The 12,628-nt window shown below is 46.7% G+C and overlaps 1 protein-coding gene across 1 annotated transcript; it reads left to right on the plus strand.

Moving 5' to 3' along the window:
* Nucleotides 1–7,272: 7,272 nt before the first annotated feature.
* Nucleotides 7,273–9,683, plus strand: LOC121746030 (translation initiation factor IF-2-like). Its single transcript, XM_042139967.1, has 2 exons — nt 7,273–7,839; nt 9,405–9,683. Exons 1-2 carry the CDS (start codon nt 7,273–7,275, stop codon nt 9,681–9,683), a joined length of 846 nt encoding a protein of 281 aa, XP_041995901.1.
* The last annotated feature ends 2,945 nt before the right edge of the window (nt 9,684–12,628 follow it).

The following is a 12,628-nucleotide window of genomic DNA, read 5'->3' on the forward strand; positions in this document are numbered from 1 at the left end:
TATCCAGTGATCATCAGTAGCAGTCTTACAAGGGAACAGGAGGCTAGGCTGCTGACTGTGCTGAGTAAGAACAAGAAGGCGATTGGATGGAGTCTTACAGATTTAGTGGGGATAAGCCCCGACGTCTGCATGCACCATATTAGGCTGGAAGAAGGAGCGAAAGCACATAGAGATGCTCAAAGGAAGGTAAACCCGAACATGCGAGAGGAAATATTGAAGGAAATCTTGAAGTTGTTGTCGCTAGGGATTATCTATTTAGTACCGGATAGTGAGTGGGTCAGCCCGATCCACATGGTCCCAAAGAAGTCGGGCATCCAAGTAGTTCAGAATGAGATGAATGAGCTGATCCCAACGAGGCTAGTCACGGGTTGGCGAATGTGCATCGATTACCGTAAGCTGAATTAGGTTTTGGCCACTCGTTTTGGCCTGTCGACCACCTTGTCTGACCTAGGCACGAGTAGTGACGAAGAGAAGGGCACCATAGAGGGACCAATACCAGAAGAGAAACCACTCTTGGAAGCCAACCCAAGGGAAATGGCCAACCAGGGAGATGAAGACCCGGAGATCGGGACGCTGAACGCACATACTGAAGGAGAGCCCCCGCAAGCCATAGTTGTTACTCCAGGGCAAACCGCCTGCGATGTGAAGCCTCATGTGATCGCGATCTTGCCTACATACTGTGGGAAGAGCTATGAAGGGCCGTATGAGTTTCTTCATGAGTTTTGTAAAATTTGTAGGGCGCAGAGGAGACCAGCAGGAGCGACTGAGGATGATTATAGGCTGAAGGCTTTGCCATTTGTGCTCAAGGGGGAAGCTAACACCTGGTTCATGCGCCTGCCCCCCAACTCTATTGAGACTTGGGCCGATTTCAAGTCAGCATTCCTGGGTGAGTTTTTTCCGTCATCCAAGACAAGCGCGCTGAAGAGGGAAATAACTAATGTGAAGCAAGGGTATGATGAACCCTTGAGTGATTATTGGGCAAGATACATGGGTCTTTTGGAATCATGTCCCAACCATCGCATGGCGGACATTGAAGTACATCATACTTTCTACGAAGGTATGAACGCGGTAACCAAGGACCTGGCAAATTCATCGTCAGGAGGAAGCTTCACGCAATTACGGGTCAGCGAAGCGAAGAGAGTCCTAAGGAAGCTACTGAATGCAAAGAAAGAGTATGACCATTCAAGGGAAGGATACAACCGAGAGCGGGCTGCTGTTGCCTCGCTTACTGATCAGGAAAATAAGCTGGAGCAGAAAATGGATTTGAAAATGGATGAGCTGAAGAAGTCACTTCTGAGTGCAATCGAGAAGAGCACTCCACCACCTCCCCCAGCTGGGAATTACAAGGGTGCAGAGTAGGGAAATCAAGGACCGAACTATGATCAGCCTAATGACTTCGGGAATATGGAGCAAGTTAATGCTGCGGGGTACTTCAATTCTAGTGGGCATTGGATTCAAGGTAGACAACGGGATGAACCATGGAGGGATCATCCAAACTTCCGATGGGGTGACGGAAGCCAAAATCAGAACCAAGGTCAGAACCAGTATAACCCCCATCCGAACCAAAACCCTAACCGTGGACCAGCAAACCCAGACTACCAGCCCAACTGGTCAGGAAGAAAACCAACAATCCCAAAACCAAAACCCACAAAACCAGAACCCGAACCCTGTCTATGTGCCGCCCCCACCAGAGAAACTTCCAAAATTTCCAAAATCAGCCGAACCCAGGACCCCAATACCATCAGAACCAAAATCAATTCCAAGGCCAGCACCAGAATCAATATCCTCCAGATCAGTACACCCCTCCTGCCCAGTATAACCAATACCCGCCTAATCAAGGCCAGCAAAAGTCCCAGAACTATCAACACCAAGGGCCGAGTCATTTCCAAAATTCGAACATGCCAAGGAGATCCGTTGAGGACATGATGGGTGAAATGCTAGCGTCACAACAGAGCATCAAAGGAGAATTGCAATCCCATAATGAGGTCGTGCAGGGGATGCAAAATGCCCAGAAGGAACATAAGGCGAACATGGATATGATGAATTGGCAGTTAGCTCAACTAGCCAGTTCGATGGGTGATTTGAAGGGAAATGCGGGGAAACTCCCATCTACAGTCCAAATGCCCGAAAAGGCAAATGTGAGTAAGGTTACGTTGAGGTCAGGAACTACTTATGACGCGCCTCAACCGAAACGACCTAGTGGAGGACCCAATGGAACGAAGATAGGAGGTGATACCATTTCAGCGGAAGAATTAGGGAGACATATGCCTCGGATGCAGGATCCATTCTTCTTGGATGATACACCAAGTGTAAGAGGTGAACCCGACACCCTACTGACCAGGAAGGAACCTCCTCAAGAAGAAGAGCCCAGAATGGAGGCCCAGACCCAGAAACTACCCAAGAAAGACTCCAAGAAGGTTGCTGAGGGACCAGTAGAGGAGAAAAAAGGAGAGAAACCATTCCCATTCCAATTTGTTACAAAGAAGAAGAAAGAGAACCCAGTTGACTACTTGTCGATTTTTGGAAAATTGGATGTCACCATACCATTCCTCCAAGCCGTGAAGCTACCCCCTCTCGGGAAATTCATAAAGGACTTCATAGCCGGGAGAGCCTAGAAGGATGGCAAGATTATGGTGGAAGGGATAGCGTCAGCAATAGTGCAAGAGAAGTTACCACCCAAGAGAGCCGACCCAGGTATGTTCACCCTACCCATAACTGTAGGAGATGTGAAGGTCGAACATGCAATGTGTGATTTGGGGGCATCTATAAATGTCATGCCACTGTCTATCTATAACCGGTTGAAAGGAGTGATGCTGTCAAATACTAGGGTGTTGATCCAACTGGCTGATAGGTCGTGCATAAGTCCTGAGGGAGTTTTAGAAAATGTGTTAGTAAGAGTGCATGATTTTACATACCCTGCTGATTTTTATGTGATCAAAATGAGTGAGCATGAAGCGAGGGAGTCTAGTGGAGTCTTGTTAGGAAGACCTTTTCTGAGAACGGCCAAGACAATAGTGGATATGGCTGAGAGGACTATTTGCATTGATTTTCATGGGGAGAAGTTTACCTTCGATATAAATGATGCCATGAAGAAACCCATCGATTCTGAAAATCTATGCTATGTTGATGTGATTGACCCCCTAGTCCAAGAATTTCTTGAGACCGAACTATTGCAGGAGAAACTCCAGGCTTTAGATGTTTATGAACAGGCTGACATAGAAGCTGCTGCATGGTGTGATCTGATCAGTAGCCAAGGGTTGACTGATGAAGAAATAGAAGTAGCGATCAAGGAATTCTGTCAGAAATCGGAGTTCATTGGAGCCGCAGGGGCTCAGCTACCAGTCAGTATAGAAGAACCATCAGAGGGAGATTTAGAAAAAGAAGGAGAGACTGAGAAAAACCCTCTACCCGAAGACACACTTCCACCCCAAGTTGAGCTGAAGAAGTTGCCACCGAATTTGAAGTATGCCTTCCTCGGGGGTGAGGACTCATATCCAGTGATCATCAGTAGCAGTCTTACAAGGGAACAGGAGGCTAGGCTGCTGACTGTGCTGAGTAAGAACAAGAAGGCGATTGGATGGAGTCTTACAGATTTAGTGGGGATAAGCCCCGACGTCTGCATGCACCATATTAGGCTGGAAGAAGGAGCGAAAGCACATAGAGATGCTCAAAGGAAGGTAAACCCGAACATGCGAGAGGAAATATTGAAGGAAATCTTGAAGTTGTTGTCGCTAGGGATTATCTATTTAGTACCGGATAGTGAGTGGGTCAGCCCGATCCACATGGTCCCAAAGAAGTCGGGCATCCAAGTAGTTCAGAATGAGATGAATGAGCTGATCCCAACGAGGCTAGTCACGGGTTGGCGAATGTGCATCGATTACCGTAAGCTGAACAATGCGACCAGGAAGGACCATTTTCCCATGCCGTTCATTGACCAAATGTTGGAGAGATTAGCTGGGAAGAAGTTTTTCTGCTTTCTAGATGGGTACAGCGGGTATTTCCAAATTTACGTAGATCCTGAGGACCAGAACAAGACCACTTTCACTTGCCCGTTTGGAACCTATGCATACCGTCGCATGCCTTTCGGCCTATGCAACGCTCCAGGTACGTTTTAACGATGTATGATGAGCATATTTTCCGATTTGATTGAGGATTGCATAGAGATATTCATGGATGACTTCACGGTTTACGGAGACTCATTCGACTCTTGCCTTCACCATTTGGATATAGTTTTGGAAAGGTGTCAAGCAAAGAGTTTGGTTTTGAACTTTGAGAAGTGCCATTTTATGGTCACCGAAGGGATAGTTTTAGGACACGTGGTCTCAGAAAGAGGTATCCAAGTGGATCGAGCCAAGGTAAATGTTATATCCAAATTACCATTCCCTACTGTTCAGAAGGGAATAAGGGGTTTTCTGGGGCACGCCGGATTTTATCGAAGATTTATCAAGGATTTCTCCAAGATCGCCCAGCCCCTTACCAGATTACTTCAGAATGACGTGGAGTTCGTTTTTGATGAGCAATGCAAGGCTGCTTTCAATCTTCTCAAGGAAAAGCTGATATCCGCACCTATCATAAGGGCTCCTGACTGGAACCATCCTTTCGAAGTAATGTGCGACGCCAACAATTTTGTGGTAGGAGCCGTGCTGGGTCAGAAGATCGATGGGAAGAGGTACGTAATTTTTTATACGTCCAAGACTCTGAATCAAGCCCAGCGGAATTACGATACCACTGAAAAAGAGATGCTGGCAGTGGTGTATTCTTTCGAGAAGTTCCGGCCATATTTGCTGGGATCCAAAGTCATAGTGTATACTGACCATGCAGCGATTAAGTATCTGATTACCAAGAAGGAATCCAAACCACGCTTGATCCGATGGGTACTCTTATTACAAGAATTTGATTGGGAGGTGGAAGATAAGAGATGAGTCGAGAACAAGGTGGCAGACCATTTGAGCAGAATAATGCAAGATGGAAACAGCGAAGAAGTGCTGACAAGTTTCCGGAGGAACATTTGTGTGAGGTGATTTTTGCGCCCAGAAAAATTGACTGGGAAGAAGTGTTGAAACTTACTGGTCAGAATGATGCAGCGAAAGGAAAAGAGAATGTAGGGCATGAACCATGGTATGCGGACCTGGCCAACTACCTAGTGACTGGAGAGCTTCCAGAAGTACCGAGTGTTACCAAAGCACAAAGAATGAAGATCAGGAGTGAAGCAAAATACTACTTTTGGGACGACCCCTATCTATGGAGGGTAGGGTCCGATCAAGTGATAAGGATGTGCATTCCTGACTGGGAGCAGCGGGATGTTTTAACCCACTGCCATTCGTTAGCATGTGGAGGGCACTTCGGGTCCAAGAAGACGGCAAGGAAGATTCTGGATAGCGGCTTTTACTGGCCAACTCTCAACAAAGATGCGTACGAGTTCTGCAGGAGCTGTGAGCGTTGCCAACTGACCGGTGGAATATCTGCCCGGGATGAAATGCCGCAGGTACCTATAATAGTTTGCGAGCTATTCGACATATGGGGAATGAACTTCATGGGTCCATTTCCTTCATCCTATGGGAATCTGTATATCCTAGTTGCTGTAGACTACGTCTCCAAATGGGTAGAAGCCAAGGCCACAAGCACGTGTGAAGCCAAGGAGGTGGCCAAGTTCTTAAAGAGTCATATTTTCAGCCGATTCGGTGTGCCCAGGGCGATCATATCCGATCAAGGTACGCACTTCTGTAACCGTACAATTGAATCCTTGATGAAAAAGTACGGTGTGCACCATAGACTATCCAGCCCTTACCATCCGCAAGCAAATGGTCAAGCGGAGATTTCTAACCGCTAGATAAAGAAAATTTTGGAGAAGATTGTGAACACTTCTAGGAAGGATTGGAGTGTAAGGTTAGAGGATGCTCTCTGGGCGTATCGAACAGCCTACAAAACCCCCATAGGCATGTCCCCTTACCGGATCGTTTTTGGGAAGATGTGCCACTTACCGGTTGGGATCGAGCATCGAGCATACTGGGCAGTACAGAAAGTGAATATGGATGCTACAGCCTGTGAAGAGGAAAGGAAGCTGCAACTGCAGGAGCTTGAGGAACTTAGATTGGAGTCATTCGACTCAGCCATGTGGTACAAAGAGCGAACTAAATTGTGGCATGATCGGAATCTGAGAACTAAGGAGCTCCATGTTGGCCAGAAAGTACTACTCTTCCAGTCAAGATTAAAGCTTATGCCAGGGAAACTCAAGTCCAAATGGACAGGACCTTACATCATAACTGCACTCCGATCTAATGGGGCAGTGGAAATTTCAGGGTGTTTTTCTAACTCTGAACCTTTCATAGTAAATGGACATAGGTTGAAAATATTCAGGGATAATAGCGAGGTGGGTGTAGTGGATGAAATTCCACTACAACCACTTACATCGGTTTCATACTGATCAGTAAGATAGGAATTTGGAGTTCCACGTGGCTAGTTTCTTTTGAAAATAGTTTGCATATACTGGTCAAGTAGAATTCCAAATTGCCTAAGGAAGATGTAAATATTGTAAATACGTAGTTAATCTTTGCATGCAAGATAATTTCTAAAAATCCAAAAATATTTCCGGGCCTTAATTTTAATTTGGAGTACACATTGACCAAGGGATTACTTATCTGGTGCTATTTCAGATTTTATTTAAGGGCCCATTTGATTTATTTTCCTTATTAGGTAAGTATAGGGGGGATTATGGAGAGGACGAAAATTTGAATTAAAGTTGGTGCAGCTTTTGCAGGGTGGCGGCGGCTGGGAGTGGCGTGTGAGCAGAGAGAAGGGACACGCTAACCAATCAGAGGCCAGCAATCTCAACCGCCTCCCTTCTGAAGCGTCGCGACCGGCAACCCCTGATAACCGGTTACAACCACCTGCAACTGCTCTCTCTCACCCAAATTAAACTCACCGTCCCAACCCTTTTCCCTCACAAACCCTCATTTTCAAATTCGCTTTCAAGAAATTCTTGTCCATCTCTCTCACGGAAACATCATTCTCAACCCCAACTCTCTCCAAGATATCAAACCCTACTTTCCACCACTAAATCGCAGATTTTCGATCATGGGGAAGAAAGCGTTCGCCAAAAAAATCAAACCGCGCCGCCAAGAAACCCAGGAGGCACAACCACAGCAAAATCCACCAGCACCAGCACCGACCGCTCAGCCACCACCTATGATTTCCATGGATGCCATGATGACATTTCTTCGTCAACAGGACCCTACTCGGGACTGGACGGCGGCATTGGCTGGTTTCGGTCAAATGGGGGGCGTAGGAACCGCACCCAGTGAAATTCCACCTGCACCGGTCAGTCACGCAGAAGTACAATCGGAGGAGGGATCTCCCTCGGCGACCGCGCCATCGGAGACCTCGGTACCAGATTCGGCGGAGCTCGACGCTGTCGCTGCCCATTACGACTCCGACCCTGAGGAGCGTAAGAAAAGGGCCAGCCAAGAAGAGACAACCCATGAGGGGAGTGGCAAAACGGAGAGGACGCCCGAGGAGGAGCCGGTGTCTCATGAAGTGGAAAGGGAGGAAATAGATCTGAACGAATCAGCCCAGAAGCGGTCGTTGATGACAGATGAGGAGTTTGATTCCATCTTGAACCAAGTAGGCCAAGCAGCGGAAGCTACTGCCTCGGAGGCTGAGGGTCTAGACCTCGCTTCGAAGGCAGTAGGCATGAGCGAGGAAACAAAGGGAGTAAGTGAACCAGAAAGCCCGGCATACCAGTTGGAAGAAGAGGAGGACAATACGATTACGGAAGCCAAGGAAACAGGAACAGAGACAGCAGAACCAGAGGTAGAAGCATCCACCCTAGTGGCACCTCAGGTAGTAAAGCCGATTCCCATCAGACGGAAACTGGTAGTGAAGACAGACTCCAAGGCAGAGCCGGCCAAACCGCAGAGGATATCGCAACGTTGTTTGGGTAAGTGGGCAGCTAGTAAGGTGAAGCCGAACACAGAGGCAGATCCCGTGGAGATCTCGAGTGAAGAAGAAAGGACCACTCCCACAAAACCTGGGGAGGAGCCTTTACCTGTTACCGACCTAGAGGATACTGCAATGGAAACCAGAGCGGTATCTCCAACACTGAGTGGCCAAGGTGAAGAGGCTGACGGGATGGCTGAGGGTCTGGACCTCGCATCCAGGTCAGTAGGCCACAAGGAGACCAGTCCTACTATCCAGGATCCACTTTCAACACAAGTTGAGAAGGAACCCGAAGAAGAGAAAGACATAGATGACGGAGAGGAAGTTAGATACCGTGAAGAGAGAAAACGAAAGGGGAAGGCCCCTATGAAGAAGAAGCCCAGCAACAAGAAGCCACGTACAGTAAACACTGGCATAGTCATTACTGAGTCAGTTCAGCGAGTCCAGAAACACCGGAGGGAGCGAAGTGATAGCGAATACGCTGCCAGCGAGGAATCAGCCTCCGACAGCGATATCTCTTTGGAGGATGAGGAGTACGCAGAACAACAGCTTCAGAATGATCATCGAGAGTTAGTCCACCCACCGGTAGAGAGACTGAGGTACCGGCGCTGGACAGTGGACCTTACTGATGATCTGGTGGAGGAGATGAAACTTTTCGACTCGAAGGAGCTACAGAAAGCTTTCGATAGCAAGGATGAACGGAGTAACAGGTGAAGAGCGGAAAGGTACTTCACATTCCTTCTTTAGATGAGTTAGGTGCCCGCGAGCAGTTTCTATCTTATTTGCACGCGCTAGGATTTGAATGGTTGTTGGAGAATGGGGATCCGAGTGTCCCGGTTAGATTAGCGAAGGAGTTTTTCACGACCTTTAGGTTTAAGGTCACCATTGATCTAGATGAGGAATGTACCAGTTTTAGGCTGTTTGGCGGAGAGATACAGATGAGCTTGATTGAGTGGACCGTGCGTCTGGGAATGTGCAGTTTAGAGGAGGCCATAGGGCCTGAGTGAAGAAGTAGGGAACGGGGAATTCCCCGCAGACATGTGGAATTTGAGCCCCAGGAAGCCTGGGAGGAACTTACTCACCCTGATGCAGGGCAATTCCAGTCCACTATTTCCCGCTCCGTTCATTTCAACAACCCAATTCTGCGTCTTGTACAGCTTTACCTGGATTTCAATTTATTGGGGCAGTCGAACTCCGCTGTTAGGACATCGATGATGGAGTTATATCTTCTCTGGTGCGCCAAGCAGGGAAGGAAGTTGCATCTGGGTTTTTGGACCGCCTACCAATGCCATCTAATTGCCACCCACCCAGCGAAGAACCTCACTCTCTGCCATGTCTTGGGAGTGTTCGTCAGAAACAACATCATCATCACGGAGGCCGAAGATTTATCCGACCAGATCATGGTGGATCCTCCTGGTCTTTTTGATACACCTTTGTTCGTCCGAACGAACACCGTTTACATGAGGCAGGGCGCACCCCAATTCTGCGCAATGGGAGAAGAAGCTATACCGACTGGGAGATCAGCAGCAGCCAGGGAGGAATCAACGCAAGAGCAGCGTCAAGAAAGGATAGAGAAGGCTGTGGACGAGATAGCGGAGGAACACAAACAGATGAGATCAGAAATGACACGGTTAGCATCAGTAATGGAAGGGATCCTGAAGGAGTCTGCAGGACAGACGAGGCAGAGTCAGAAGCAAGAAGCTTTGGAGACGATTTTTACCCGGCTAGGAGAGGAAAACCACCGGTGATAGACGGGATATTGATGGAGTTAACACAACGATGCCAAGAGGAAGCTGTTGAACCAAGTGGCCATGGAGGCCGAGCTAATGAACCACGAGTATCAGAGGAGGTATTAACCAAGACGAAAGAAGCAAAGCAGAAACTAGAGGCGAGACAAGAGGACAGAGATGCCGAGGAGTCGGCCGAGCCTGAAGGAAAATAGTCCGAGAATAAGGAGGAGCAACCGCAAGAACCACCTGCACCACAACCTGCCCCGCGAAGGAGCAGGAGGAACAAGTGACCACCACCCCACCTGACCAGTTAGTTTCTTTTTATTTTCAGTTTTTAGTTTTTCGTATTTTAATTGTGTTTTTTTTAGGTAGTATAATTTCTGTTTGTGCGCAAACCCCATTCATAACACTTAGCCTATTTTATAGTCTAAGTGTGAGAAGTTAAGGGTTTGTCTTTTTGGCGCATGTGTTGTGTTTTCTGTTTTCTTTTTTTCGTAAGCATGTTGGCTCACACTTAGCCCATTGCATGGCCTAAGTGTGAGAAGTTTTGTATATATGTGTGTTTTGTTTGTTGGTTTCTGTTTAGGTTTTCAAACTCTCCCACTTAGCCCATTCCATAGTCTAAGTGTGAGAAGTTTTAGTTTTAATATGTTGTTTTTGTCTGTTTGTCTATGTGTCCATCATACTGGCCATTACCTTTTCCACTTCACTGCCCTATCTGAGGGCAGACACTTGTGAAGTGGGAGGGGGGACGCAATGACCAGTATGATGAATGTGTATATGTATAGTCTGTGTTTGTGCTTGTGTTAGTGTCCTGTTAGGTATAGTTTTTTTATTTTGTGTGTTGATTGGGCTTAAAACTCAACTGTCTTGAGCTGACGGTGAGGGGAATTGAGGGAAATAAGACATGCTGGAAAACAGAAACCACCCCCCTTAGTACCTCCTAGCCAGGATAGATGATGCGAGTATGAAAGAAAAGCCCATACTTAGAGCCAAACACGAAAGCCCTCTTAAAATGTGAGTTATAAGCTTTAAGTGGAACCACTTTCCACATGTTTAGAAAAGAAAAGAGCGGCTGCCACAAATTTCCTAGGGTGAAGTGACTGCGTGTAGCAACACTGAAGGCAGTAGGAATCCCCCCTCCCCAAAAAAAAACCCCACCTTTAGAACCTCTTTTCTAACTCTTTATACCTAGATAAATACCCCTAGCCACTGGGACTGTGTGTGTGCAAGGCATGAAGCGAATGAAGCTTACTGGCTAGAACGGTGTACAAGAAAGCAGAATCCAACTGGACAAGAAAGTTTGGAAGAAAATCGGCCAGGGAGTCATCCCAGGCCCAAAAAGAAGGTATAATGGTGGCGAAGCCACGAGAAAGAAAAAAAAAGAGAGAAAAGATGAAAGAAAATGGTCAGAAAAAAAAAAATCAGCCACACAAAAAATGAATAAGGAATAAGGGTGGCGAAGCCACAAAGATGCTACTGACCATTTGGAGACCAAAGCCAGAAGCACCAACTAAGAAAAGCAACTAACCAGAGGCCCAAATGCACAGTTCCCCCACATCAAATAAAATAGAAGTTTTTTTTTTAACCTTAGAGCCTTAGGAACATCCACCCAAAACACTACAAACCAATAGCCCCGTTACAAGCCTTTAAGCCCTTCAGTAGCTGCACGTGAAATCTAAGTCCGAAGCAATTGTGGTTGAGCACTATGAGAGAACAGTCCTAACATTCCCGGAGAGGTATGAGTGTCTGAGTGAACCTAGTGTTTGGCCGAAGGTTTGAGCGATCTTGACGAGCGGATATACTGACTGGGAGAGAAAGGGGGGGTGGCAGAAGTTCAAGGCTGTCTAAGGCTGGATTGCACCAGATCCCGAGGGGAGGGATGGTTGAAAATATAGCCCAATCTTTGTGTTTAGTCTTTCTGTGTTCGTTTATGTGTTTTCTTTTCTGTGCTTGTTTTTGTGTTTTTGTTTTCTCTTTCCGTTGTAGTCTAGGGTCTAGTTTAGGATTGAGTCGGTCAGGGGAGTAACCAGGCTAGAATTCGACTTAATTCTTTTCGTTTGTTCTTCACGCTTGAGGACAAGCATGTGGTAAGTGTGAGCAGTTTGATATGTCGTATTCTAGGCCTTGGTTACTGGTCAGTATGATGTGCAAAATTGATTATATCTGCAAAACAGTTGCTCAAAGTGTGCAGGTTAAGTGTTCTAGCCAGTAGGGAAGTTTCGGAATGTTCTGGTGAAAAAGGGCGCCAGCATGATCTCATACTGATCAGTATTCGTGCTGAAACGGCTTGAGATGGGGAAGACGGATAGCTGGGACGGATTACCCACAATTGAGGGCAAAGAAGCCAACTTGCAATGAGGATTTACCCTAAAATCAAGGGTAAGCCTCCCTATAAAAGGAAGCCAAGAAGGAGAGAGAAAATATACACATTCACTCATTCACCACCATCTTTAGGTAGAGAGTTCTCTCGGTAATACCAGTCTTTCAGCCGTGTCCCGGTTCTTGCCTTGCCGCAGCCATGATCACCTGACGCCCAAATGTTCCCGGAGTACCAGTCATCCTTATTCCAGCCAGCAAGATCATAGTTTAGGAGTTCCATCGCCCGGAGTGGCAAAACACTTTTATTTCACTTTCGTAGTTTAATTTACTTGCATTTTCCTTACGTTGGATCTTTGCTGCTTTTGAATTTCACTGCTTTGAAGTATTTTGTTGAAGATCCGAACAATGTTTAATGTTATGAAGTTGATTTCTGTTCAGTTTGTCGAGCTGCTTTCTTTTCCTTCTGCCTAGTTAGCTTAGATCTAGAGTTTCTGGTCGTTTTGAGTATCGAATCGTGTGTTTCCAGTTAGTAGTTTATTTCTTCGAGTTAGCATAATCTGTTTACTTTTATTTCATAGAGGTTTGTTTCATGCAAGGTGCAGTTATGTGTTTCTTGTCTTCTTCCATGCTGATCAGTAGGC

This window comes from Salvia splendens, chromosome 8 (genome assembly GCF_004379255.2).
Source record: "Salvia splendens isolate huo1 chromosome 8, SspV2, whole genome shotgun sequence".
Lineage (NCBI taxonomy): Eukaryota > Viridiplantae > Streptophyta > Magnoliopsida > Lamiales > Lamiaceae > Salvia > Salvia splendens.